The following is a 27,771-nucleotide window of genomic DNA, read 5'->3' on the forward strand; positions in this document are numbered from 1 at the left end:
TCAGAGGCTGGGAATCCTGTGGAGAGTCACTCACCTCCTGACTCCCCAAAGCCTGTCCACCATCTACAAGGCACAAGTCAGGTGTGTGATGGGATACTCCCCACTTGCCTGGATGAGTGCAGCTCCCACAACACTCAAGAAGCTCGACACCGTCCAGGACAAAGCAGCCCCGCTTGATCGGCATCCCATCCACAAACACTCACACCCTTCACCACCGACGCACAGTAGCAGCCGTGTGTGTACCATCTACAAGATGCACTGCAGCAACTCACCAAGGCTCCTTAGACAGCACCTTCCAAACCCACGAACACCACCATCTAGAAGGACAAGGGCAACATAGACATGAGGAACACCACCATCTGGAAGTTCCCCTCCAAGCCCCTCACCCATCCTGACTTGGAAATATGTCGGCCGTTCCTTCACTGTCGCTGGGTCAAAATCCTGGAACTCCCTCCCTAACAGCGCCGTGGGTGTACCTACACCACACAGCAAAATCCTAGAACTCCTTCCCTAACAGCGCTGTGGGTGCACCTATACCACACGGACAAAATGCTGGAACTCACTCCCTACCAGCGCCGTGGGTGTACCTACACCACACGGGACAAAATCCTGGAACTCCCTCCCTAACAGCGCCGTGGGTGTACCTACACCACATGGGACAAAATCCTGGAACTCCCTCCCTAACAGCACCGTGGGTGTACCTACACCACACGGACAAAATCCTGGAACTCCCTGCCTAACAGCGCCGTGGGTGTACCTACACCACACGGGACAAAATCCTGGAACTCCCTCCCTAACAGCGCCCTGGGTGTACCTTCACATCAGGGCCTGCAGCGGTTCAAGAAGGCGGCTCACCCCCACCATCTCAAGGGGCAATTAGGGATGGGCAGTAAACGCTATTGGTGTTTGTTGTATTTGTAATTGTTGTATTTGTTGTTGTATTTATTGTTGTTGTATTTGTTATTGTTGTATTTGTTGTTGTTGCATTTGTTGTTTCATTTGTTGTTCTATTGGTTGTTGTATTTGTATTGTTGTTGTTGTATTTGTTGTACTTGTTGTTGTTGTATTGGTTGGTGTATTGGTTGTTGTATTGGTTGTTGGTGTTGTTGTTGTATTTGTTTTTGTTGTACTTGTTGTTGTTGTATTGGTTGTTGGTTTTGTTCATTAAATGGCGGCCTCCCGGACCAGGCTCCCATGCGCGCATGGCTCCGTTTCCGCGGTTGTGCGCAGGCGCGGCTGCCGGCTGTGGGCGGGTCCAGCCGGAGCAGCGCGCCGTGCCTGCCGGACTGTTGGAGGGTCAGCCAGGGAGGAGAGAGAGGGGGGAAGGTGAGTGTCCTGTGGGAGGGGGAGGGGGAGGGGGGAGGGGGGAGGGGGCGGGGGCAAACAGCAATTTTCATCCCGTTTCAATCTGGAAACGGCCGAGACATTTAACTAAACCCCGCCCACTCTCTCCTCCCCCCCCCCCCTCCCCCCCAATAGTGGACTCGCCCAAACAACTCCCCATCCTCCCCTCTCCCCCTGTCATTGTGGAGGCGGCCAACCCCCTTCTCCTCCCCCCTCCCCCTCCCTCCTCCTCCCTCCCCCCTCCCCCTCCCTCCTCCTCCCCCTCCACCCCCTCCTCCTCCCCCTCCACCCCCTCCTCCTCCCCCTCCCCCTCCCTCTCCTCCTCCCCCTCCCACTCCCCCTTCTCCCTCCTCCTCCCCCTCCTCCTCCCCACCCACCTCCTCCTCCCCCTCCCCCTCCTCCTCCCCCTCCCACCTCCCCCTCCCTCCTCCTCCCCCTCTCCCCCTCCCTCCTCCTCCCCCCACCTCCCCCTCTACCCCCTCTTTCCCCCCACCCCCTCCTCCCCCCTCCCCCTCCTCCTCCCCGTCCTCCACCCCCTCCTCCCTCCTTCTTCTCCCTCCTCCCCATCCTCCCTCCCCCTCCTCCCACCCCCTCCATCCCCCCACCTCCCCCTCCATCCCCCCACCTCCCCCTCCCCTCCTCCTCCTACATCCTCCGCCATCCCCCTCCTCCTCCTCCTCCTCCTCCCTCCTCCACCCCCTCCCCCTCCCCTTCCCTCCACCCCCTGCTCCCCCTCCCGCTCCCTCTCCCCCTCCCCCTCCCACTCCCCCCTCCTCCTCCCCATCCCCTACCCTCCCACCTCCTCCTCCCTCTTCCTCCCCTCCCCCTCCCCCTCCTCCCCCTCCTCCCCCTCCCCCTCCTCCCCCTCCTCCCCCTCCCCCTCCTCCCCCTCCCCCTCCTCCCCCTCCCCCTCCCTCCTCCCCCCTCCTCCCCTCCCACCTCCTCCCCCTCCCACTCCCACCTCCTCCACCCCCTCCTCCCTCCTCATCCTCCCCCTCCTCCCTCCTCATCCTCCCCCCTCCACTTCCTCCCCCTCCACCTCCTCCCTCTCCCCCTCCACCTCCACCCTCTCCCCCTCCACCTCCACCCTCTCCCCCTCCACCTCCTCCCTCTCCCCCTCCACCTCCTCCCTCTCCCCCTCCATCTACTCCCCCTCCACCTCCTCCCTCTCCCCCTCCACCTCCTCCCTCTCCCCCTCCACCTCCTCCCTCTCCCCCTCCACCTCCTCCCTCTCCCCCTCCACCTCCTCCCTCCCCCCCACGACTCCCCCTCCCACTTCCTCCCACCTCCTCCTCCCTCCCCCTCCCACCTCCTCCTCCCTCCCCTCCCACCTCCTCCTCCCTCCCCTCCCACCTCCTCCTCCCTCCCCCTCCCACCCCCTCCCCCTTCCTCCCCCTCCCACCCCCTCCCCCTTCCTCCCCCTCCCACCCCCTCCCCCTTCCTCCCCCTCCCACCTCCTCCCCTCTTCCTCCCACCCCCTCCATCCCCCCACCTCCTCCATCCCCCCACCTCCTCCCCCTCCCACCTCCTCCTCCTCCTCCCTCCCCCGCCTCCCCCACTCCTCCCCCTCCCCCTCCTCCCACCTCCTCCTCCCTCCCCCTCCCACCTCCTCCCCCTCCCCCTTCCTCCCCCTCCCTCTTCCTCCGCCTCTTCCTCCCCATCATCCCTCCCCCACTTCTCCCCCTCCTCCCTCTCCCCCTCCTCCCTCTCCCCCTCCTCCCCCTCCCCCTCCTCCCCCTGCCCCTCCCCCTCCTCCCTCTCCCTCTCTTCCCTCTCCCCCTCCCTCTCCTCCCTCTCCCCCTCCACCCCCTCCACCCCCTCCTCTCCCCTCCCCCTCCTCCTCCCCGTCCTCCACCTCCTCCTCCCTCCACCCACTCCTCCCTCCACCCACTCCTCCCTCCTCCCCTCCACCTCTCCCCTCCCCTCCTCCTCCTCCATCCTCCTCCCTCCCCCTCCTCCTCCACCCCCTCCCCCTCCCCTTCCCTCTACCCCTCCCCTTCCCTCTACCCCCTGCTCCCTCTCCCTCTCCTCCTCCCCCTCCCACTCCCCCACCTCCCTCCTCCCCCTCCCACTCCCCCACCTCCCTCCTCCTCCCCCATCCCCTCCCCTCCCACCTCCTCCTCCCTCCTCCTCCCCCTCCCCCTCCCACCTCCTCCCCCTCCCCTTCCTCCCCCTCCCCTTCCTCCCCCTCCCCTTCCTCCCCCTCCCCCTTCCTCCCCCTTCCTCTCCCTCCCACCTCCTCCCCCTCCCACCTCCTCCCCCTCTTCCTCCCCATCCTCCCTCCCCCTCCTCCCACCCCCTCCATCCCCCCACCTCCTCCCCCTCCCACCACCTCCTCCTCCTCCCTCTCCTCCCCCTCCCCCTCCCCCTCCTCCCCCTCCTCCCCCTCCTCCCCCTCCCCCACTCCCCTCCCCCCTCCTCCTACATCCTCCTCCCTCCCCCTCCTCCTCCTCCCTCCACCCCCTCCCCCTCCCCTTCCCTCCACCCCCTCCCCCTCTCCCCTCCCCCCTCCTCCTACATCCTCCTCCCTCCCCCTCCTCCTCCTCCCTCCACCCCCTCCCCTTCCCTCCACCCCTCCCCCTCCCCTTCCCTCCGCCCCCTGCTCCCCCTCCCGTTCCCCCTCCCTCTCCTCCTCCCCCTCCCCCTCCCTCTCCTCCTCCCCCTCCCACTCCCCCACCTCCCTCCTCCCCCTCCCACTCCCCCACCTCCCTCCTCCTCCCCCATCCCCTCCCCTCCCACCTCCTCCTCCCTCCTCCTCCCCCTCCCCCTCCCACCTCCTCCCCCTCCCCCTTCCTCCCCCTCCCCCTTCCTCCCCCTCCCCCTTCCTCCCCCTTCCTCTCCCTCCCACCTCCTCCCCCTCTTCCTCCCCATCCTCCCTCCCCCTCCTCCCACCCCCTCCATCCCCCCACCTCCTCCCCCTCCCACCTCCTCCTCCTCCTCCCTCTCCTCCCCCTCCCCCTCCCCCTCCTCCCCCTCCCCCTCCTCCCCCTCCCCCTCCTCCCCCTCTCCCTCCTCCCCCTCTCCCTCCTCCCCCTCTCCCTCCTCCCCCTCCCCCCCCTCCTCCCCCTCCCCCTCCCCCTCCTCCCCCTCCCCCTCCCCCTCCTCCCCCTCCCTCCTCCCCCTCCACCCCCTCCCCCTCCTCCCCCTCCCCCTCCTCCCCCTCCCCCTCCCCCTCCTCCCCCTCCCCCTCCTCCCTCTCCCCCTCCTCCCTCTCCCCCTCCTCCCTCTCCCCCTCCTCCCTCTCCCCCTCCTCCCTCTCCCCCTCCTCCCTCTCCCCCTCCCTCTCCCCCTCCTCCCTCTCCCCCTCCCTCTCCTCCCTCTCCCCCTCCACACCCTCCTCTCCCCTCCCCCTCCTCCTCCCCGTCCTCCACCCCCTCCTCCCTCCTCCTCCTCCCTCCACCCCCTCCTCCCTCCTCCCCTCCCCCTCTCCCCTCCCCCCTCCTCCTACATCCTCCTCCCTCCCCCTCCTCCTCCTCCCTCCACCCCCTCCCCCTCCCCTTCCCTCCACCCCCTCCCCCTCTCCCCTCCCCCCTCCTCCTACATCCTCCTCCCTCCCCCTCCTCCTCCTCCCTCCACCCCCTCCCCTTCCCTCCACCCCCTCCCCCTCCCCTTCCCTCCACCCCCTGCTCCCCCTCCCTCTCCTCCTCCTCCTCCCCTTCTCCCTCCTCCTCCCCCTCCTCCTCCCCACCCACCTCCTCCTCCCCACCCACCTCCTCCTCCCCACCCACCTCCTCCTCCCCCCCCACCTCCTCCTCCCCCTCCCACCTCCTCCTCCCTCCCCCTCCCCCTCCCCCTCCCCCTCCCACCTCCTCCTCCCTCTTCCTCCCCCTCCCACCTCCTCCCCCTCCCCCTCCCACCTCCTCCGGCTCCCCCTCCCCCCCTCCCCCTCCCCCTCCCCCCCTCCCCCTCCCCCCCTCCCCCTCCCCCTCCTCCCCTCCTCCGCCTCCTCCCCTCCTCCGCCTCCTCCCCTCCTCCGCCTCCTCCCCTCCTCCGCCTCCTCCCCTCCTCCCCCTCCTCCCCTTCCCCTCCTCCCCTCCTCTCCCTCCTCCCCTCCCCCTCCTCCCCCTCCCCCTCCTCCCCCTCCCACTCCCCCTCCCCCTCCTCCCTCCTCCTCCCTCCCCCTCCCCTCCCGTCCTCCCACCTCCTCTTCCCTCTTCCTTCCCCTCCCACTCCCACCTCCTCCTCCCCCTCCCCCTCCTCCCCCTCCCACTCCCCCTCCCCCTCCTCCCTCCTCCTCCCTCCCCATCCCCTCCCGTCCTCCCACCTCCTCTTCCCTCTTCCTTCCCCTCCCACTCCCACCTCCTCCTCCCCCTCCCACCTCCTCCACCCCCTCCCACCTCCTCCTCCCCCTCCTCCCTCATCATCCTCCATCCACCCCCTCCTCCCCCTCCACCTCCTCCTCCCCCTCCACCTCCTCCCCTCCAGCTCCTCCCTCTCCCCCTCCACCCCCTCCCTCTCCCCCTCCCCCTCCTCCCTCTCCCCCTCCCCCTCCTCCCCCTCCCCCTCCTCCCTCTCCCCCTCCTCCCTCTCCCCCTCCACCTCCTCCCTCTCCCCCTCCACCTCCTCCCTCTCCCCCTCCACCTCCTCCCTCTCCCCCTCCACCTCCTCCCTCTCCACCTCCACCTCCTCCCTCTCCACCTCCTCCCTCTCCACCTCCTCCCTCTCCACCTCCTCCCTCTCCACCTCCTCCCTCTCCCCCTCCTCCACCCTCCCCCTCCCACCCTCCCACCTCCCACCCCATCCTCCCCACTCCCTCCCCCTCCTCCTCCCTCCCCCTCCTCCTCCCTCCTCCTCCTCCTCCCTCTCCCACCTCCCCCTCCTCCTCCCTCCTCCTCCCTCCCCTTCCTCCCCCTCCGCCCACTCCCCCTCCCACTCCCCCTCCCACTCCCCCTCCCACTCCCCCTCCCACTCCCCCTCCCCCTCCCCCTCCCCCTCTCCCTCCCACCTCTCCCTCCCACCTCCTCCTCCACTCCCCCTCCCACCTCCTCCTCCCTCTTCCTCCCCCTCCCACCTCCTCCCCCCCACCTCCTCCCACTCCCCCTCCCACCTCCTCCCCCTCCCACCTCCTCCCCCTCCCCTCCTCCCCTCCCCCTCCTCCCCTCCCCCTCCCCCTCCTCCCCCTCCCACCTCTTCCTCCCCCTCCCACCTCCTCCTCCCCCTCCCACCTCCTCCTCCCCCTCCCACCTCCTCCTCCCCCTCCCACCTCCTCCTCCCTCTTCCTCCCCCTCCCACCTCCTCCCCCCCACCTCCTCCCCCCCACCTCCTCCCCCCCACCTCCTCCCCCCCACCTCCTCCCCCCCTCCGCCTCCTCCCCCCCTCTGCCTCCTCCCCCCCTCTGCCTCCTCCCCCCCTCTGCCTCCTCCCCCCCTCTGCCTCCTCCCCCCTCCGCCTCCTCCCCTCCTCCGCGTCTTCCCCTCCTCCGCGTCTTCCCCTCCTCCGCCTCCTCCCCTCCTCCGCCTCCTCCCCTCCTCCGCCTCCTCCCCTCCTCCGCCTCCTCCCGTTCCTCCCCCTCCTCCCGTTCCTCCCCCTCCTCCTATCCCCCTCCACCTCCTCCCTCTCCCCTCCACCTCCTCCCTCTCCCCTCCACCTCCTCCCTCTCCCCCTCCACCTCCTCCCTCTCCCCCTCCACCTCCTCCCTCACCCCCTCCAACTCCTCCCTCTCCCCCTCCCCCTCTCCTCCACCCTCCCCCTCCCACCCTCCCACCTCCCACCCCATCCTCCCCTCTCCCTCCCCCTCCTCCTCCCTCCCCCTCCTCCTCCCTCCCCCTCCTCCTCCTCCCTCCCCCTCCTCCTCCCTCCCCCTCCTCCTCCCTCCCCCTCCTCCTCCCTCCCCCTCCTCCTCCCTCCCCCTCCTCCTCCCTCCCCCTCCTCCTCCCTCCCCCTCCTCCTCCCTCTCCCACCTCCCCCTCCTCCTCTCTCCTCCTCCTTGCCCCTCCTCCCTCCCCTTCCTCCTCCCTCCTCCCCCTCCGCCCACTCCCCCTCCCCTCCCCCTCCCACCTCCTCCCCCCCTCCCACCTCCTCCCACTCCCCCTCCCACCTCCTCCCCCTCCCACCTCCCCTCCCCCTCCTCCCCTCCCCCTCCTCCCCTCCCCCTCCCCCTCCTCCCCCTCCCCCTCCTCCCCCTCCCCCTCCCCTCCTCCCCTCCCCCTCCTCCTCCCTCTCCCCCTCCTCCCTCTCCCCCTCCTCCCTCTCCCCCTCCTCCCTCTCTCCCTCCCACCTCCTCCTCCCCACCTCCTCCTCCCCACCTCCTCCTCCCCTCCCCCTCCTCCCCTCCCCCTCCTCCCACTCCACCCTCCCCGCCTCCCTCCTCCTCCCACTCCCCGTCCCACCTCCTCCTCCCTCCCCCTCCCCGTCCCACCACCTCCTCCCTCCCCCTCCCACCTCCTCCTCCCTCCCCCTCCCACCTCCTCCTCCTCCCTCCCCCTCCCACCTCCTCCTCCCTCCCCCTCCCACCTCCTCCTCCCTCCCCCTCCCACCTCCTCCTCCCTCCCCCTCCCACCTCCTCCTCTCCTCCCTCTCCCCCTCCCACCTCCTCCCCTCCTCCCTCTCCCCCGCACAACTCCCCCTCCCACTTCCTCCTCCCTCCCACCTCCTCCTCCCTCCTCCTCCCCCTCCCCCTCCCACCTCCTCCCCCTCCCCCTTCCTCCCCCTTCCTCCCCCTTCCTCCTCCCTCCCACTTCCTCCCCCCTCCCCCTTCCTCCCCCTCCCCCCTCCCCCTTCCTCCCCCTCCCCCCACCCCCTTCCTCCCCCTTCCTCCCCCTTCCTCCCCCTTCCTCCCCCTTCCTCCCCCTTCCTCCCCCTTCCTCCCCCTTCCTCCCCCTTCCTCCCCTCCCCTCTTCCTCCCCCTCTTCCTCCCCCTCTTCCTCCCCCTCTTCCTCCCCCTCTTCCTCCCCCTCTTCCTCCCCCTCTTCCTCCCCATCCTCCCTCGCCCTCCTCCCACCCCCTCCATCCCCCCCACCTCCTCCTCCTCCCTCCCCCACTCCTCCCCCTCCCCCTCCTCCTCCTCCCCCTCCCCCTCCTCCCCCTCCTCCCCCTCCTCCCCTCCCCCTCCCCCTCCCCCTCCCCCTCCTCCCCCTCCCCCTCCTCCCCCTCCCCCTCCTCCCCCTCCCCCTCCTCCCTCTCCCTCTCCTCCCTCTCCCTCTCCTCCCTCTCCCTCTCCTCCCTCTCCTCCCTCTCCCCCTCCCTCTCCTCCCTCTCCCCCCTCCACCCCCTCCTCTCCCCTCCCCCTCCTCCTCCCCGTCCTCCACCCCCTCCTCCCTCCTCCTCCCTCCACCCCCTCCTCCCTCCTCCCCTCCCGCTCTCCCTTTCCCCTCCTCCATCCTCCTCCCTCCCCTTCCCTCCACCCCCTGCTCCCCCTCCCGCTCCCCCTCCCTCTCCTCCTCCCCCTCCCACTCCCCCTCCCACCTCCTCCTCCCTCTTCCTCCCCCCTCCCCCTCCCACCTCACCCCCTCCCCCTCCCACCCCCTCCTCCTCCCCTCTCCCCTCCTCGCCCTCTCCCCTCCTCGCCCTCTCCCCTCCTCGCCCTCTCCCCCCCTCGCCCTCTCCCCCCTCGCCCTCTCCCCCCTCGCCCTCTCCCCCCCTCGCCCTCTCCCCCCTCGCCCTCTCCCCCCTCGCCCTCTCCCCCCTCGCCCTCTCCCCCCTCGCCCTCTCCCCCCTCGCCCTCTCCCCCCTCGCCCTCTCCCCCCTCGCCCTCTCCCCCCTCGCCCTCTCCCCCCTCGCCCTCTCCCCCCTCGCCCTCTCCCCCCTCGCCCTCTCCCCCCTCGCCCTCTCCCCCCTCGCCCTCTCCCCTCCTCCCCCTCTCCCCTCCTCCCCCTCCTCCTCCCCCTCCTCCTCCCCCTCCCCCTCCCCCTCCCCCTCCTCCCCTCCCCCTCTCCCTCCCCCTCTCCCACCCCCTCCCCCTCCTCCCCTCCCCCTCCCCCTCCCCCTCCCCCTCCTCCCCTCCCCCTCCCCCTCCCCCTCCCCCTCCCCCTCTCCCTCCTCCCCCTCTCCCTCCTCCCCCTCTCCCTTCCTCCCTCCCCCTCCTCCCCCTCCTCCCCCTCCTCCCCCTCCTCATCCTCCTCCTCCTCCCTCCTCCTCCCTCCCCCTCCTGTCCTCCCACCTCCTCTTCCCTCTTCCTCCCTCTCCCCCTCTCCTCCCCTCCCCCTCCTCCCCCTCCTCACCTCCCCCCTCCCCCTCCTCCCCCTCCCCCTTCCCCTCCTCCCCCTCCCCTTCCCCTCCTCCCCTCCCCCTCCTCCCCCTCCTCCCCTCTCCCCCTCCTCCCCCTCCTCCCCTCTCCCCTCCTCCCCCTCATCCCCCCTCCCCCCTCCCCTCCCCCCTCCCCCTTCTCCCCACCTCCCCCTTCTCCCCCCCTCCCCCTTCTCCCCCCCTCCCCCTTCTCCCCCCCTCCCCCTTCTCCCCCCCTCCCCATTCTCTCCTCCCTCCCCCTCCCCCTCCCGTCCTCCCACCTCCTCTTCCCTCCTCCCCCTCCCCCTCCCACCTCCTCCCCCTCCCACTCCCACCTCCTCCACCCCCTCCTCCTCCACCCCCTCCTCCCCCTCCTCCCCCTCCACCCCCTCCTCCCCCCTCCACCCCCTCCTCCCCCTCCACCCCCTCCTCCCCCTCCACCCCCTCCTCCCCCACCTCCTCCCTCTCCCCTCCACCTCCTCCCTCTCCCCTCCACCTCCTCCCTCTCCCCTCCACCTCCTCCCTCTCCCCTCCACCTCCTCCCTCTCCCCCTCCACCTCCTCCCTCTCCCCCTCCACCTCCTCCCTCTCCCCCTCCACCTCCTCCCTCTCCCCTCCACCTCCTCCCTCTCCCCCTCCACCTCCTCCCTCTCCCCACCACCTCCTCCCTCTCCCCTCCACCTCCTCCCTCTCCCCCTCCACCTCCTCCCTCTCCCCCTCCACCTCCTCCCTCTCCCCCTCCACCTCCTCCCTCTCCCCCTCCACCTCCTCCCTCTCCCCCTCCACCTCCTCCCTCTCCCCCTCCACCTCCTCCCTCTCCCCCTCCACCTCCTCCCTCTCCCCCTCCACCTCCTCCCTCTCCCCCTCCAACTCCTCCTTCTCCCCTCCACCTCCTCACTCTCCCCCTCCCCCTCTCCTCCACCCTCCCCCTCCTCCCCCTCCCACCTCCCACCCCATCCTCCCCTCCCCCTCCTCCTCACTCCCCCTCCTCCTCCCACCTCCTCCTCCTCCCTCCCCCTCCTCCTCCCTCCTCCCTCCACCTCCCTCCACCTCCCACCACCCCCTGCCACTCCCACCACCCCCTGCCACTCCCCCTCCCCCTCCCACCTCCTCCCTCCCCTCCCTCTCCACCCCCCTCCCACCTCCTCCCCCTCCTCCCACCCTCCTCCCCTCCCCCTCCCCTTCTCCCCCTCCCACCTCCTCCCCCTCCCCCTCCCACCTCCTCCCTCCCCTCCCTCTCCACCCCCCCTCCCACCTCCTCCCTCCCCTCCCACCTCCTCCCTCCTCTCCCTCTCCACCACCCTCCCACCTCCTCCCACCTCCTCCCCTCCCCCTTCTCCCCCTCCCACCTCCTCCCCCTCCTCCCTCCCACCTCCTCCCTGCCCCTCCTCCCTGCCCCTCCTCCCTGCCCCTCCTGCCTGCCCCTCCTCCCTCCCCCTCCCCCTCCTCCCGCCCCTCCTCCCTCCTCCTCCTCCCCCTCCCCCTCCCCCCACTCCCCCTCCCACCTCCCCCTCCCACCTCCCCCTCCCACCTCCCCCTCCCACCTCTCCCTCCCACCTCCTCCTCCTCCCACCTCCTCCCTCCCCGCCTGCCTCCCCCTCCCCCTCCCCCCTCCCACTCCCCCCTCCCCCTCCCCCCCTCCCTCCCACCTCTCCCTCCCACCTCCTCCTCCTCCCTCCCCCTCCCACCTCCTCCTCCTACCTCCCCCTCCCACCTCCTCCCCTCCACCCTCTCCCCCCAACTCCCCCTCCCACTTCCTCCTCCCTCCCCCTCCCACCTCCTCCTCCCTCCCCCTCCCACCTCCTCCCCCCTGCCCCTTCCTCCCCCTCCCCCTTCCTCCCCCTCCCTCTTCCTCCCCTTCCCCCTTCCTCCCCCTCCCCCTTCCTCCCCCTCCCCCTTCCTCCCCCTCCCTCTTCCTCCCCCTCCCTCTTCCTCCCCCTCCCTCTTCCTCCCCCTCTTCCTCCCCCTCTTCCTCCCCCTCTTCCTCCCCCTCTTCCTCCCCCTCTTCCTCCCCCTCTTCCTCCCCCTCTTCCTCCCCCTCTTCCTCCCCCTCTTCCTCCCCCTCTTCTTCCCCATCCTCCCTCCCCCTCTTCTTCCCCATCCTCCCTCCCCCTCCTCCCACCCCCTCCTCCCCCACTCCTCCCCTCCCCCCTCCTCCCCCTCCCCCTCCGCCCCCTCCCCTTCTCCCCCTCCCTCTCCTCCCTCTCCCCCCTCCACCCCCTCCCCGTCCTCCACCCCCCTCCTCCCTTCTCCTCCCTCCACCCCCTCCTCCCTCCTCCCCTCCCCTCTCCCTTTCCCCCTCCTCCTCCTCCATCCTCCTCCCTCCCCCTCCCCTTCCCTCCACCCCCTCCCCCCCTCTCGCTCCCCCTCCCCTTCCCTCTCCTCCTCCCACCTCCTCCTCCCCCTCCCACCTCCTCCTCCCTCTTCCTCCCCCTCCCACCTCCTCCCTCCTCCCTCCTCCCACCTCCTCCCGTCCTCCCCTCCTCCCGTCCTCCCCCTCTCCCGTCCTCCCCCTCTCCCGTCCTCCCCCTCTCCCGTCCTCCCCCTCTCCCGTCCTCCCCCTCTCCCGTCCTCCTCCTCCCCCTCCTCCCCCTCCCCCTCCTCCCCTCCCCCTCCTCCCCCTCCTCCCCCTCCTCCCCCTCCTCCCCCTCCTCCCCCTCCTCCCCTCCTCCCCTCCTCCCTCCCCCTCCTCCTCCCTCCTCCCTCCACCTCCCTCCACCTCCCACCACCCCCTGCCACTCCCACCACCCCCTGCCACTCCCCCTCCCCCTCCCACCTCCTCCCTCCCCTCCCTCTCCACCCCCTCCCACCTCCTCCCCCTCCTCCCACCTCCTCCCCTCCCCCTCCCCTTCTCCCCCTCCCACCTCCTCCCCCTCCCCCTCCCACCTCCTCCCTCCCCTCCCTCTCCACCCCCCCTTCCCACCTCCTCCCTCCCCTCCCACCTCCTCCCTCCTCTCCCTCTCCACCCCCCCTCCCACCTCCTCCCACCTCCTCCCCTCCCCCTTCTCCCCCTCCCACCTCCTCCCCCTCCTCCCTCCCACCTCCTCCCTGCCCCTCCTCCCTGCCCCTCCTCCCTGCCCCTCCTGCCCCTCCTCCTGCCCCTCCTCCCTCCCCCTCCCCCTCCTCCCGCCCCTCCTCCCTCCTCCTCCTCCCCCTCCCCCTCCCCCCACTCCCCCTCCCACCTCCCCCTCCACCTCCCCCTCCCACCTCTCCCTCCCACCTCCTCCTCCTCCCACCTCCTCCCTCCCCGCCTGCCTCCCCCTCCCCCTCCCCCCTCCCACTCCCCCCTCCCCCTCCCCCTCCCACTCCCCCCTCCCCTCCCCCCTCCCTCCCACCTCTCCCTCCCACCTCCTCCTCCTCCCTCCCCCTCCCACCTCCTCCTCCTACCTCCCCCTCCCACCTCCTCCCCTCCACCCTCTCCCCCCAACTCCCCCTCCCACTTCCTCCTCCCTCCCCCTCCCACCTCCTCCTCCCTCCCCTCCCACCTCCTCCCCCTGCCCCTTCCTCCCCCTCCCCCTTCCTCCCCCTCCCCCTTCCTCCCCCTCCCTCTTCCTCCCCTTCCCCCTTCCTCCCCCCCCCTTCCTCCCCCTCCATCCCTTCCCCTCCCCCTTCCTCCCTCCCCCTCTCCCTCCCTCTCCGTCTCCCTCCCCTCCCCCTCTTCCTCCCCCTCCCTCTTCCTCCCCCTCTTCCTCCCCCTCTTCCTCCCCCTCTTCCTCCCCCTCTTCCTCCCCCTCTTCCTCCCCCTCTTCTTCCCCATCCTCCCTCCCCCTCTTCTTCCCCATCCTCCCTCCCCCTCCTCCCACCCCCTCCTCCCCCACTCCTCCCCTCCCCCCTCCTCCCCCCTCCCCCTCCGCCCCCTCCCCTTCTCCCCCTCCCTCTCCTCCCTCTCCCCCCTCCACCCCCTCCCCGTCCTCCACCCCCTCCTCCCTTCTCCTCCCTCCACCCCCTCCTCCCTCCTCCCCTCCCCTCTCCCTTTCCCCTCCTCCTCCTCCATCCTCCTCCCTCCCCCTCCCCTTCCCTCCACCCCCTCCCCCCCTCTCGCTCCCCCTCCCCTTCCCTCTCCTCCTCCCACCTCCTCCTCCCCCTCCCACCTCCTCCTCCCTCTTCCTCCCCCTCCCACCTCCTCCCTCCTCCCTCCTCCCACCTCCTCCCCTCCTCCCCTCCTCCCGTCCTCCCCCTCTCCCGTCCTCCCCCTCTCCCGTCCTCCCCCTCTCTCCCGTCCTCCCCCTCTCCCGTCCTCCCCCTCTCCCATCCTCCTCCTCCCCCTCCTCCCCCTCCCCCTCCTCCCTCCCCCTCCTCCCCCTCCTCCCCCTCCTCCCCCTCCTCCCCCTCCTCCCCCTCCTCCCCCTCCTCCCCTCCTCCCCTCCTCCCTCCCCCTCCTCCCTCCCCTCCCCTCCTCCCACCTCCTCCTCCCTCTTCCTCCCCCTCCGCCTCCCACCTCCTCCCCCTCCCACTCCCACCTCCTCCACCCCCTCCTCCCTCCTCATCCTCCCTCCACCCCCTCCTCCCCCTCCCCCTCCACCTCCTCCCTCTCCCCTCCACCTCCTCCCCCCTCCCCCTCCACCTCCTCCCCCCTCCCCCTCCACCTCCTCCCTCTCCCCCTCCACCTCCTCCCTCTCCCCCTCCACCTCCTCCCTCTCCCCCTCCACCTCCTCCCTCTCCCCCTCCCCCTCTCCTCCACCCTCCCCCTCCTCCCCCTCCCACCTCCCACCCCATCCTCCCCTCTCGCTCCCCCTCCTCCTCACTCACCCTCCTCCTCACTCACCCTCCTCCTCCCTCCTCCTCCTCCCCTCCTCCCCTCCTCCTCCTCCCTCCCCTCCTCCCCTCCCCCTCCTCCCCTCCCCCTCCCCCCCTCCCCCTCCTCCCCCCCTCCGCCTCCTCCCCCCTCCGCCTCCTCCCCCCCTCCGCCTCCTCCCCCCCTCCGCCTCCTCCCCCCCTCCGCCTCCTCCCCCCCTCCGCCTCCTCCCCCCCTCCGCCTCCTCCCCTCCTCCGCCTCTTCCCCTCCTCCACCTCCTCCCCTCCTCCGCCTGCTCCCCTCCTCCCCCTCCTCCCCCTCCTCCCGTTCCTCCCCCTCCTCCCCCTCCCACTCCCCCTCCCCCTCCTCCCCCTCCCACTCCCCCGCCCCCTCCTCCCTCCTCCTCCCTCCCCCTCCCCTCCCGTCCTCCCACCTCCTCTTCCCTCTTCCTTCCCCTCCCACTCCCACCTCCTCCTCCCCCTCCCACCTCCTCCTCCCCCTCCACCTCCTCCCCTCCACCTCCTCCCTCTCCCCCTCCACCTCCTCCCTCTCCCCCTCCCCCTCCTCACTCTCCCCCTCCCCCTCCTCACTCTCCCCCTCCCCCTCCTCACTCTCCCCCTCCCCCTCCTCCCTCTCCCCCTCCACCTCCTCCCTCTCCCCCTCCACCTCCTCCCTCACCCCCTCCCCCTCCCACCCTCCCACCTCCCACCCCATCCTCTCCTCCCCCTCCCCCTCCTCCTCCCTCCCCCTTCCCCTCCTCCTCCCTCCCCCTCCTCCTCCCTCCCCCTCCTCCTCCCTCCCCCTCCTCCTCCCTCCCCCTCCTCCTCCCTCCCCCTCCTCCTCCCTCCCCCTCCTCCTCCCTCCCCCTCCTCCTCCCTCCCCCTCCTCCTCCCTCCTCCCCCTCCGCCCACTCCCCCTCCCACTCCCACTCCCCCCTCCCCCTCCCCCTCCCCTCCCCTCCCCCTCCCCCTCCCCCTCCCCCTCTCCCTCCCACCTCTCCCTCCCACCTCCTCCTCCCCTCCCCCTCCTCCCACTCCCCCTCCCACCTCCCCCTCCCACCTCCTCCCCCCTCCCCCTCCTCCCCCTCCCCCTCCTCCCCCTCCTCCTCCCCCTCCCCCTCCTCCCCCTCCCCCTCCTCCTCCCCTCCCCCTCCTCCCTCTCCCCCTCCTCCCTCTCCCCCTCCTCCCTCTCCCCCTCCTCCCTCTCTCCCTCCCACCTCTCCCTCCCACCTCTCCCTCCCACCTCTCCCTCCCACCTCTCCCTCCCACCTCTCCCTCCCACCTCTCCCTCCCACCTCCTCCTCCCCTCCCCCTCCTCCCACTCCTCCCTCCCCGCCTCCCTCCTCCTCCCCCTCCCCGTCCCACCTCCTCCTCCCTCCCCCTCCCCGTCCCACCACCTCCTCCCTCCCCCTCCCACCTCCTCCTCCCTCCCCCTCCCACCTCCTCCTCCCTCCCCCTCCCACCTCCTCCTCCCTCCCCCTCCCACCTCCTCCTCCCTCCCCCTCCCACCTCCTCCTCCCTCCCCCTCCCACCTCCTCCTCCTCCCTCCCCTCCCACCTCCTCCTCCTCCCTCCCCCTCCCACCTCCTCCTCCTCCCTCCCCCTCCCACCTCCTCCTCCTCCCTCCCCCTCCCACCTCCTCCTCCTCCCTCCCCCTCCCACCTCCTCCTCCCTCCCCCTCCCACCTCCTCCTCCCTCCCCCTCCCACCTCCTCCTCTCCTCCCTCTCCCCTGCACAACTCCCCCTCCCACCTCCTCCTCTCCTCCCTCTCCCCCTCCCACCTCCTCCCCTCCTCCCTCTCCCCCGCACAACTCCCCCTCCCACTTCCTCCTCCCTCCCACTTCCTCCTCCCTCCCCCTCCCCCTTCCTCCCCCTTCCTCCCCCTCCCCCTTCCTCCCCCTTCCTCCCCCTTCCTCCCCCTTCCTCCCCCTTCCTCCCCTCCCCCTCCCCCTTCCTCCCCCTTCCTCCCCCTTCCTCCCCCTCCCCCTCTTCCTCCCCCTCTTCCTCCCCCTCTTCCTCCCCATCCTCCCTCGCCCTCCTCCCACCCCCTCCATCCCCCCACCTCCTCCCCCTCCCCCTCCTCCCCCTCCCCCTCCTCCTCCTCCCTCCCCCTCCCACCTCCTCCCTCCCCCTCCCACCTCCTCCTCCTCCCTCCCCCTCCCACCTCCTCCTCCTCCCTCCCCCTCCCACCTCCTCCTCCTCCCTCCCCCTCCCACCTCCTCCTCCTCCCTCCCCCTCCCACCTCCTCCTCCCTCCCCCTCCCACCTCCTCCTCTCCTCCCTCTCCCCCTCCCACCTCCTCCCCTCCTCCCTCTCCCCTGCACAACTCCCCCTCCCACCTCCTCCTCTCCTCCCTCTCCCCCTCCCACCTCCTCCCCTCCTCCCTCTCCCCGCACAACTCCCCTCCCACTTCCTCCTCCCTCCCACTTCCTCCTCCCTCCCCCTCCCCCTTCCTCCCCCTCCCCCTTCCTCCCCCTTCCTCCCCCTTCCTCCCCCTCCCCCCTTCCTCCCCCTCCCCCTTCCTCCCCCTTCCTCCCCCTCCCCCTCTTCCTCCCCCTCTTCCTCCCCCCTCTTCCTCCCCTCTTTCCTCCCCCTCTTCCTCCCCCTCTTCCTCCCCCTCTTCCTCCTCCCCTCTTCCTCCCCCTCTTCCTCCCCCTCTTTCCTCCCCCTCTTCCTCCCCCATCCTCCCTCGCCCTCCTCCCACCCCCTCTCCCTCCCCCTCCCCCTCCTCCCCCTCCCCCCCCGCCTCCCCCTCCCCCTCCTCCCCCTCCTCCCCCTCCCCCTCCTCCCCCTCCCCCTCCTCCCCCTCCCCCTCCTCCCCCTCCCTCTCCTCCCTCTCCTCCTCCCCGTCCTCCACCCCCTCCTCCCTCCTCCCCTCCCGCTCTCCCTTTCCCCTCCTCCTCCTCCATCCTCCTCCCTCCCCTTCCCTCCACCCCCTGCTCCCCCTCCCGCTCCCCCTCCCTCTCCTCCTCCCCCTCCCACTCCCCCTCCCACCTCCTCCTCCCTCTTCCTCCCCCCTCCCCCCCCACCTCACCCCCTCCCCCCTCCCATCCCCTCCCCCCTCACCCTCCCACCCCCTCCTCCTCCCCTCCCCCCCCTCCCCCTCCTCCGCCCTCTCCCCTCCTCGCCCTCTCCCCTCCTCGCCCTCTCCCCTCCTCGCCCTCTCCCCTCCTCGCCCTCTCCCCTCCTCGCCCTCTCCCCTCCTCGCCCTCTCCCCTCCTCGCCCTCTCCCCTCCTCGCCCTCTCCCCTCCTCGCCCTCTCCCTCCTCGCCCTCTCCCCCCTCGCCCTCTCCCCCCGCCCTCCCCCCTCGCCCCTCCCCCCTCCGCCCTCTCCCCCTCCCCCTCCCTCTCCCCCTCCCTCTCCCCCTCCCTCTCCCCCCCCCTCTCCCCCTCCCTCTCCCCCTCCCTCTCCCCCTCCCTCTCCCCCTCCCTCTCCCCCTCCCTCTCCCCCTCCCTCTCCCCCTCCCTCTCCCCCTCCCTCTCCCCCTCCTCCCTCCACCTCCTCCCTCCACCTCCTCCCTGCCCCTCCTCCCTGCCCCTCCTCCCCCTCCCCTCTCCCTGCCCCTCCCCCGCTTCCCCCTCCCCCAACCCCTCCTCCCCCCCACCCACCCCTCTTCCCTTTCCCCCACCCGCCCCTGCTACCTCCTCCCCCCCCAGCCCCGCTTCCCCCTTCCCCCCCCCCAGCCCCGTTTCCCCCCTTCCCCCCCCCCAGCCCCGTTTCCCCCTTCCCCCCCCCAGCCCCGTTTCCCCCCTTCCCCCCCCCCAGCCCCGTTTCCCCCTTCCCCCCCCAGCCCCGTTTCCCCCTCACCCCCCCCCAGCCCCGCTTCCCCCTTCCCCCCCCCAGCCCCGCTTCCCCCTCACCCCCCCCCAGCCCCGCTTCCCCCTCACCCCCCCCAGCCCCGCTTCCCTTTCCCCCCCCGACCCCCGCTTCCTCCTCCGCCCAACCCCACTTCCCCCTCCCCCCTATCACCCCTCCCTTGCCCCATCCCACCCCAACCCCTCCCATTGTGGACTCGCCCACTCCTCCTTCCGCAGCCCCTCCCCCGGCGGGAGAATGGGGGAGGAGGGGGTCGAGGGTAGAACGGCGGACTCACAATTGCATGGCACTGTGCACAATTCCAGTCTCCATACCTCTCGGTCAGACCACACTCGCAATCTCACAGAGCGGAAGAGGCCCTTCGGCCCATCGAGTCTGCGCCGACCCTGTGAGAAACACCTGACCTACCTCCCTAATCCCATTGACCAGCACTTGGCCCCATCGCCTTGAATGTTTATGAGGTGCCAAGTGCTCATCCAGGTGCTTTTTAAATGATGTGAGGCTAACCCACCTCCACCCCCCTCCCAGGCAGTGCATTCCAGACCCTCCCCACCCTCTGGGTAAAAAAGCTTCTCCTCACATTCCCCCCCCCCCAAACCTCCTGCCCCCCTCACCTTGAAATTATGTCCCCCTCGTGACTGACCCTTCAACTAAGGGGAGTAGCTGCTCCCTATCCACCCTGTCCATGCCCCTCATAATCTTGTACACCTCGATCAGGTCGCCCCTCAGTCTTCTCTGCTCTAATGAAAACAACCCAAGTCTATCCGACCTCTCTTCATAACTTAAATGTTTCATCCCAGGCAACATCCTGGTGAATCTCCTCTGCACCCCCTCCAGTGCAATCACATCCTTCCTATAATGTGGTGACCAGAACTGCACCCGGTACTCCAGCTGTGGCCTCACCAAGGGTCTATACAACTCGAACATGACCTCCCTACTTTTGTTATCTATGCCTCAATTGATAAAGGCAAGTGTCTCATATGCCTTTTTCACCGCCCCACTAACATGCCCCTCTGCCTTCAGAGATCTATGGACACACACGCCAAGGTCCCTTTGTTCCTCATAACTTCCTAGTGCCATGCCGTTCATTGAATACTTCCTTGTCAAATTACTCCTTCCAAAGTGTATCACCTCACACTTTTCAGGGTTAAATTCCATCTGCCACTTATCTGCCCATTTGACCATCCCATCTATATCTTCCTGTAGCCCAAGACACTCAACCTCACTGTTAACCACCCGGCCAATCTTTGTGTCATTCGCAAACTTACTAATCCTACCCACCACATAGTCATCTATGTTGTTTATATAAATGATGAATAATAGGGGACCCAGCACAGATCCCTGTGGTACGCCACTGGACACTGGCTTCCAGTCACTGACGCAGCCTTCTGTCATCACCCTCTGTCTCCTACAACTAAACCAATTTTGAATCCACCTTATCAAATTACCCTGTATCCCATGTGCATTCTTTATAAGTCTCCCATGTGGGACCTTGTCAAAGGCTTTGCTGAAATCCATATAAACTACATTAACTACACTACCCTCATCTACACACCTCATCACCTCCTCAAAAAATTCAATCCAATTTGTTAGGCATGACCTCCCTCTGACAAAGCCATGCTGACTATCCCTGATCAAACCTTGCGTCTCCAAGTGGAGATAGATTCTCTCCTTCAGAATTTTCTCCAATAGTTTCCCTACCACTGATGCGAGACTCACTGGCCTGTAGTTCCCTGGCTTATTTCTACAACCCTTCTTAAACAGCGGAACCACATTAGCTGTTCTCCAGTCCTCTGGCACCTCCCCCGTGACCAGAGAGGAATTAAAAATTTGGGTCAGAGCCCCTGTGATCTCTTCCCTTGCCTCCCTCAGCAGTCTGGGACACAAATCATCTGGACCTGGAGATTTGTCCACTTTTAAGCCTGCCAACACCTCCAATCCTTGTCACTCCCTATATCAATTTGCTTAAAAACCTCACAGTCTGTCTCCCCGAGTTCGATACCTTCATCCTCATTCTCTTGGGTGAAGACGGATGTGAAGTATTCGTTCAACACTCTCCCGATGTCCTCCGGCTCCACCCATAGATTGTCCCCTTGGTCCCTAATGGGCCCTACTCTTTCCCTGGTTATCCTCTTCCCATTGATATACTTATAGAATATCTTGGGATTTTCCCTAATTTTACCAGCCAGAGCTTTCTCATATCCCCTCTTTGCTCTCCTAATTGCTTTCTTAAGCTCCACCCTGCACTTTCTGTACTCCACTAATGCCTCCACTGATTTGCTTGATATGCTTTGACCTGCTAAAAGCCTCTTTTTTCCTTCTCATCATATCCTGAATATCTCTGGTCGTCCATGGTTCTCTGGGCTTGTTACTCCTTCCTATCACCCTGGAGGGAACTTGTTGAGCCTGTAACCTCCCCATTTCCTTTTTGAACACCCCCCACTGCTCCTCTGTAGATTTCCCCACAAGTAGCTGTTCCCAGTCTACCTTGGCCAGATCCTGCCTTATTTTACTAAAATCCACTTCCCCAATCCAAAACATATTTTTGCAACTTGTCTATTTCTTTGTCCATAACAAGCTTAAATGTACTATGTTGTGGTCACTATTGCTAAAATGCTCCCCCACCACCACCACCACCTCAGCCACTTGTCTGGCTTCATTCCCCAGAATTAGGTCCAGCACTGCACCGTCCCTTGTTGGACACTCTACAATATTGATCTAAAAAGTTCTCCTGCACACATTTCAAGAAATCCACTCCATCCGAGCCCTGAACACTATGTCTATCCCAGTTAATGTTGGGAAAGTTGAAATCACCTAATATAATTACCCTATTGCTATTGTTTTTACACACCTCCGGAGCATTATGCACAGTTCTGGTCTCCATGTCCCTCGGTTAGACCACACTTGGAGCACCGTGCACAGTTCCGGTCTCTATACCTTCAGTTAGACCACATTTGGAGCAACGTGCATAGTTCCGATCTCCGTATCTATCGGTTAGACCACACTCGGAGCACCATGCACAGTTCCGGTCTCCGTATCCCCCTCGGTTAGACCACACTCGGAGCACCATGCACAGTTCCGGTCTCCGTATCCCTCGGTGAGACCACACTCGGAGCACCGTGCACAGTTCCGGTCTCCATATCCCTCAGTTAGACCACACTGGGAGCACCGTGCACAGTTCCGGTCTCCGTGTCCCCCTCGGTTAGACCACACTCGGAGCACCGTGCATAGTTCCGGTCTCCGTGTCCCCCTCGGTTAGACCACACTTGGAGCACCATGCACAGTTCCGGTCTCCGTATCCCCCTCGGTTGGACCACACTCGGAGCACCGTGCACAGTTCCGGTCTCCGTATCCCTCGGTTGGACCACGCTCGGAGCATCGTGCACAGTTCCCATCTCCATATCTCTTCAGTTAGACCACGCTCTGAGCACCGTGCACAGTTCCGGTCTCCGTATCCCCCTCGGTTAGACCACACTCGGAGCACTGTGCTCAGTTCCGGTCTCCGTATCCCCTCGGTTAGACCACACTCGGAGCACCGTGCACAGTTCTGGTCTCTGTATCCCTCGGTTAGACCACATGCGGAGCACCGTGCACAGTTCCGGTCTCTGTATCGCCTCAGTTAGAACACACTCGGATCACTGTGCACAGTTCCGGTCTCCGTATCCCCCTCGGTTAGACCACACTCGGAGCACCATGCACAGTTCCGGTCTCCGTATCCCCCTCGGTTAGACCACACTGGGAGCACCGTGCACAGTTCTGGTCTCCGTATCCCCTTGGTTAGACCACACTCGGAGCACCGTGCACAGTTCCGGTCTCCGTATCGCCTCAGTTAGAACACACTCGGAGCACCATGCATAGTTGCGGTCTCCATATCCCCCTCGGTTAGACCACACTCGGAGCACCGTGCACAGTTCCAGTCTCCGTATCCCCTCGGTTAGACCACACTCGGAGCACCGTGCACAGTTCCGGTCTCTGTATCCCTCGGTTAGACCACACTGGGAGCACCGTGCACAGTTCCGGTCTCTGTATCCCTCGGTTAGACCACACTCGGAGCACTGTGCTCAGATCCGGTCTCCGTATCCCCTCGGTTAGACCACACTCGGAGCACCGTGCACAGTTCCGGTCTCCGTATCGCCCTCGGTTAGACCACACTCGGAGCACCGTGCACAGTTCCGGTCTCCCAATCCCCCTCGGTTAGACCACACTCGGACCACTGTACGCAGTTCCGGTCTCCGTATCCCCTCCGTTAGACCACACTGGGAGCACCGTGCGCAGTTCCGGTCTCCGTATGCCTCAGTTAGACCACACTCGGAGCGCTGTACACAGTTCTGTCATCCTTGCCCATATCTGTTTTAACTCCACTTTAAACCGTTTTTCTCTGCAGACTTCGAGATGGAGGCTGGAGGTGACAGCTCTGCAGAGACACAGGTCAGTTATCTCTTTGAGACAGTACCTTAGTCATATCTTATTTCATGAAGAGAGCATCAAAAGTAGAGAGAGTGGAGGAGGCCCATTCAGCCCCTCTCGAGCCTGTTACACAGGAACAGGAGGAGGCCCATTCAGCCCCTCGAGCCTGTTACACAGGAACAGGAGGAACCTGTCTCCCCCACACTCTCAGACAGTGCGTTCCAGACCCTAACCACTTGATTGACCCTCTCTCCCCCACACTTTCAGTGCATTCCAGACCCTAACCACTCGATTGACTGCGTCTCCCCCACACTCTCAGTCCATTCCAGACCCTAACCACTCGATTGACCCTGTCGCCCCCACATTCTCAGACAGCGCGTTCCAGACCCTAACCACTCGATTGACACTGTCTCCCCCACACTCTCAGGCAGTGCATTCCAGATCCTAACCACTCGATTGACCCTGTCTCCCCCACACTCTCAGACAGTGCGTTCCAGATCCTAACCACTCGATTGACCCTGTCTCCCCCACACTCTCAGACAGTGCATTCCAGATCCTAACCACTCGATTGACCCTGTCTCCCCCACACTCTCAGACAGTGCGTTCCAGATCCTAACCACTCGATTGACCCTGTCTCCCCCACACACTCAGACAGTGCATTCCAGATCCTAACCACTCGATTGACCCTGTCTCCACCACACTTTCAGTGCATTCCAGACCCTAACCACTCGATTGACACTGTCTCCCCCACACTCTCAGACAGTGCATTCCAGATCCTAACCACTCGATTGACCCTGTCGCCCCCACACTCTCAGACAGTGCATTCCAGATCCTAACCACTCGATTGACATTGTCTCCCCCACACTCTTAGACAGTGCATTCCAGATCCTAACCACTCGCTGGGTGAAAAAGTTTCTCCTCCTGTCTCTGTTGCTTCTTTTCCCAATCCCCTTAAATCTGTGTCCCCTCTGGTTCTCCATCCTTTCCCCAATGGGAACAGTCTCTCCCTCTCCACCCTGATTTTGTGGGTCACTCGAGTTGGGATAGGGCGTGAGTAGCGTTCTCATGGGTTCCCCGTGCTATGCAACAAAAGTGATCATGTCTCTATGCCTCTATCTCCCTCTCTCCCACTCACTTTCCCTCTTTTTCTTTCTCTCTCTCGCTGCCTCTCTTTCTCTCTGCCTCATTCTCTCTCTCTCTCTGCCTCGTTCTCGCTCTCTCTCACTCTGCCTCATTCTCGTTCTCTCTCTCTCTCTCTGCCTCGTTCTCTATCTTTCTGCCTCGTTCTCTCTCTAACTTTCTGCCTCGTTCTCTCTCTTTCTGCCTTGTTCTCTCTCTCTCTCTCTCTGCCTTGCGCGCTCTCTCTCTGCCTTTTGTGCGCTCTCTCTCTGCCTTTTGCGCGCTCTCTCTCTGCCTTGCGCGCTCTCTCTCTGCCTTGCGCGCTCTCTCTCTGCCTTGCGTGCTCTCTCTCTGCCTTGCGCGCTCTCTCTCTGCCTTGCGCGCTCTCTCTCTGCCTTGCGCGCTCTCTCTCTGCCTTGCGCGCTCTCTCTCTGCCTTGCGCGCTCTCTCTCTGCCTTGCGCGCTCTCTCTCTGCCTTGCGCGCTCTCTCTCTGCCTTGCGCGCTCTCTCTCTGCCTTGCGCGCTCTCTCTCTGCCTTGCGCGCTCTCTCTCTGCCTTGCGCGCTCTCTCTCTGCCTTGCGCGCTCTCTCTCTGCCTTTTGCGCGCTCTCTCTCTGCCTTTTGCGCGCTCTCTCTCTGCCTTTTGCGCGCTCTCTCTCTGCCTTTTGCGCGCTCTCTCTCTGCCTTTTGCGCGCTCTCTCTCTGCCTTTTGCGCGCTCTCTCTCTCTGCCTTGCGCGCTCTCTCTCTCTGCCTTGCGCGCTCTCTCTCTCTGCCTTGCGCGCTCTCTCTCTCTGCCTTGCGCGCTCTCTCTCTCTGCATCGTGCGCTCTCTCTGCATCGTGCGCTCTCTCTGCATCGTGCGCTCTCTCTGCATCGTGCGCTCTCTCTGCATCGTGCGCTCTCTCTGCATCGTGCGCTCTCTCTGCATCGTGCGCTCTCTCTGCATCGTGCGCTCTCTCTCTGACTCGCGCTCCCTCTCTCTCTCTGACTCGCGCTCCCTCTCTCTGACTCGCGCTCCCTCTCTCTCTCTGACTCGCGCTCCCTCTCTCTCTCTGACTCGCGCTCCCTCTCTCTCTCTCTGGCTCGCGCTCCCTCTCTCTCTCTCTGGCTCGCGCTCCCTCTCTCTCTCTCTGGCTCGCACTCCCTCTCTCTGGCTCACGCTCCCTCTCTCTCTCTGGCTCGCGCTCCCTCTCTCTCTCTGGCTCGCGCTGTCCCTCTCTCTCTCTCTGGCTCGCGCTGTCCCTCTCTCTCTCTCTCTCTCTCTGGCTCGCGCCGTCCCTCTCTCTCTCTCTGTGGCTCGCGCCGTCCCTCTCTCTCTCTCTCTCTCTGGCTCGCGCCGTCCCTCTCTCTCTCTCTCTCTCTCTGGCTCGCGCCATCCCTCTCTTGCTCTCTCTCTGGCTCGCGCCGTCCCTCTCTCTCTCTCTCTCTCTCTCTGGCTCGTGCCATCCCTCTCTCTCTCTCTCTCTCTCTGGCTCGCGCCGTCCCTCTCTCTCTCTCTCTCTCTCTCTCTCTCTGGCTCGCGCCGTCCCTCTCTCTCTCTCTCTCTCTCTCTCTGGCTCGCGCCGTCCCTCTCTCCCTCTGGCTCGCGCCGTCCCTCTCTCTCTCTCTCTCTCTCTCTCTCTTTCTGGCTCGCGCCGTCCCTCTCTCTCTCTCTCTCTCTCTGGTTCGCGCCGTCCCTCACTCTCTCTCTCTCTCTCTCTCTCTGGCTCGCGCCATCCCTCTCTCTCTGCCTCTGGCTCGCGCCGTCCCTCTCTCTCTCTCTCTCTCTCTGGCTCGCGCTCTCTCTCTCTCTTTGACTCGCGCTCTCTCTGTGCTTCATGCTCTCTCTCTCTCTTTGCCTCGCGCTCTCTCTCTCTCTTTGCCTCGCGCTCTCTCTCTCTCTTTGCCTCGCGCTCTCTCTCTCTCTTTGCCTCACGCTCTCTCTCTCTCTTTGCCTCGCGCTCTCTCTCTCTCTTTGCCTCGCGCTCTCTCTCTCTTTGCCTCGCGCTCTCTCTCTCTTTGCCTCGCGCTCTCTCTCTCTTTGCCTCGTGCTCTCTCTCTCTCTTTGCCTCGCGCTCTCTCTCTCTCTCTTTGCCTCGCGCTCTCTCTCTCTCTTTGCCTCGCGCTCTCTCTCTCTCTTTGCCTCGTGCTCTCTCTCTCTCTGCCTCGCGCTCTCTCTCTCTCTCTGCCTCGCGCTCTCTCTCTCTCTGCCTCGCGCTCTCTCTCTCTCTGCCTCGCGCTCTCTCTCTCTCTCTGCCTCGCGCTCTCTCTCTCTCTCTGCCTCGCGCTCTCTCTCTCTCTTTGCCTCGCGCTCTCTCTCTCTCTTTGCCTCGCGCTCTCTCTCTCTCTTTGCCTCGCTCTCTCTCTCTCTCTCTTTGCCTCGCTCTCTCTCTCTCTCTCTCTCTTTGCCTCGTGCTCTCTCTCTCTGCCTCGTGCTCTCTCTCTCTTTGCCTCGCGCTCTCTCTCTCTTTGCCTCGTGCTCCCTCTCTCTCTTTGCCTCGTGCTCCCTCTCTCTCTTTGCCTCGCGCTCTCTCTCTTTGCCTCGCGCTCTCTCTCTTTGCCTCGCGCTCTCTCTCTTTGCCTCGCGCTCTCTCTCTTTGCCTCGCGCTCTCTCTCTTTGCCTCGCGCTCTCTCTCTTTGCCTCGCGCTCTCTCTCTTTGCCTCGCGCTCTCTCTCTTTGCCTCGCGCTCTCTCTCTTTGCCTCGCGCTCTCTCTCTTTGCCTCGCGCTCTCTCTCTTTGCCTCGCGCTCTCTCTCTTTGCCTCGTGCTCTCTCTCTTTGCCTCGCGCTCTCTCTCTTTGCCTCGCGCTCTCTCTCTTTGCCTCGCGCTCTCTCTCTTTGCCTCGCGCTCTCTCTCTTTGCCTCGCGCTCTCTCTCTTTGCCTCACGCTCTCTCTCTCTCTGCCTCGCGCTCTCTCTCTCTGCCTCGTGCTCTCTCTCTCTCTTTGCCTCGCGCTCTCTCTCTCTCTCTCTTTGCCTCGCTCTCTCTCTCTCTTTGCCTCGCTCTCTCTCTCTCTTTGCCTCGCTCTCTCTCTCTCTTTGCCTCGCGCTCTCTCTCTCTTTGCCTCGCGCTCTCTCTCTCTTTGCCTCGCGCTCTCTCTTTGCCTCACGCTCTCTCTCCCTTTGCCTCGCTCTCACTCTCTCCCTTTGCCTCGCTCTCACTCTCTCCCTTTGCCTCGCGCTCTCTCTCTCTCCCTTTGCCTCGCGCTCTCTCTCTCTCCCTTTGCCTCGCGCTCTCTCTCTCTCCCTTTGCCTCGCGCTCTCTCTCTCTCCCTTTGCCTCGCGCTCTCTCTCTCTCCCTTTGCCTCGCGCTCTCTCTCTCTCCCTTTGCCTCGCGCTCTCTCTCTCTCCCTTTGCCTCGCGCTCTCTCTCTCTCCCTTTGCCTCGCGCTCTCTCTCTCTCCCTTTGCCTCGCGCTCTCTCTCTCTCCCTTTGCCTCGCGCTCTCTCTCTCTCCCTTTGCCTCGCGCTCTCTCTCTCTCCCTTTGCCTCGCGCTCTCTCTCTCTCCCTTTGCCTCGCGCTCTCTCTCTCTCCCTTTGCCTCGCGCTCTCTCTCTCCCTTTGCCTCGCGCTCTCTCTCTCTCCCTTTGCCTCGCGCTCTCTCTCTCTCCCTTTGCCTCGCGCTCTCTCTCTCTCCCTTTGCCTCGCGCTCTCTCTCTCCCTTTGCCTCGCGCTCTCTCTCTCCCTTTGCCTCGCGCTCTCTCTCTCTCCCTTTGCCTCGCGCTCTCTCTCTCTCCCTTTGCCTCGCGCTCTCTCTCTCTCCCTTTGCCTCGCGCTCTCTCTCTCTCCCTTTGCCTCGCGCTCTCTCTCTCTCCCTTTGCCTCGCGCTCTCTCTCTCTCCCTTTGCCTCGCGCTCTCTCTCTCTCCCTTTGCCTCGCGCTCTCTCTCTCTCCCTTTGCCTCGCGCTCTCTCTCTCTCTCTTTGCCTCGCGCTCTCTCTCTCTCTCTTTGCCTCGCGCTCTCTCTCTCTCTTTGCCTCGCGCTCTCTCTCTCTCTTTGCCTCGCGCGCTCTCTCTCTTTGCCTCGCACTCTCTCTCTTTGCCTCGCGCTCTCTCTCTCTCTCTTTGCCTCACGCTCTCTCTCTCTCTTTGCCTCGCGCTCTCTCTCTCTCTTTGCCTTGCGCTCTCTCTCTCTTTGTCTCACGCTCTCTCTCTCTGTGCTTCACGCGCTCTCTCTCTCTGTGCTTCACGCGCTCTCTCTCTCTGTGCTTCGCGCTC

The 27,771-nt window shown here is 66.4% G+C and overlaps 1 protein-coding gene across 1 annotated transcript in view; it reads left to right on the plus strand.

Moving 5' to 3' along the window:
• The window catches only part of LOC121274960 (zinc finger protein 239-like), a 38,723-nt gene that overhangs the window by 2,938 nt on the left and 8,014 nt on the right, over positions 1–27,771 (plus strand). Inside the window, exon 2 of the mRNA XM_041182332.1 lies at positions 22,440–22,483. Within this exon, the coding sequence (XP_041038266.1) occupies positions 22,448–22,483 (36 nt within the window). The 5' untranslated portion in view covers positions 22,440–22,447. The remainder of the gene's footprint in view (positions 1–22,439; positions 22,484–27,771) is intronic.

The sequence above is a fragment of the Carcharodon carcharias genome, assembly GCF_017639515.1.
Source record: "Carcharodon carcharias isolate sCarCar2 chromosome 39 unlocalized genomic scaffold, sCarCar2.pri SUPER_39_unloc_3, whole genome shotgun sequence".
Taxonomy (NCBI): domain Eukaryota; kingdom Metazoa; phylum Chordata; class Chondrichthyes; order Lamniformes; family Lamnidae; genus Carcharodon; species Carcharodon carcharias.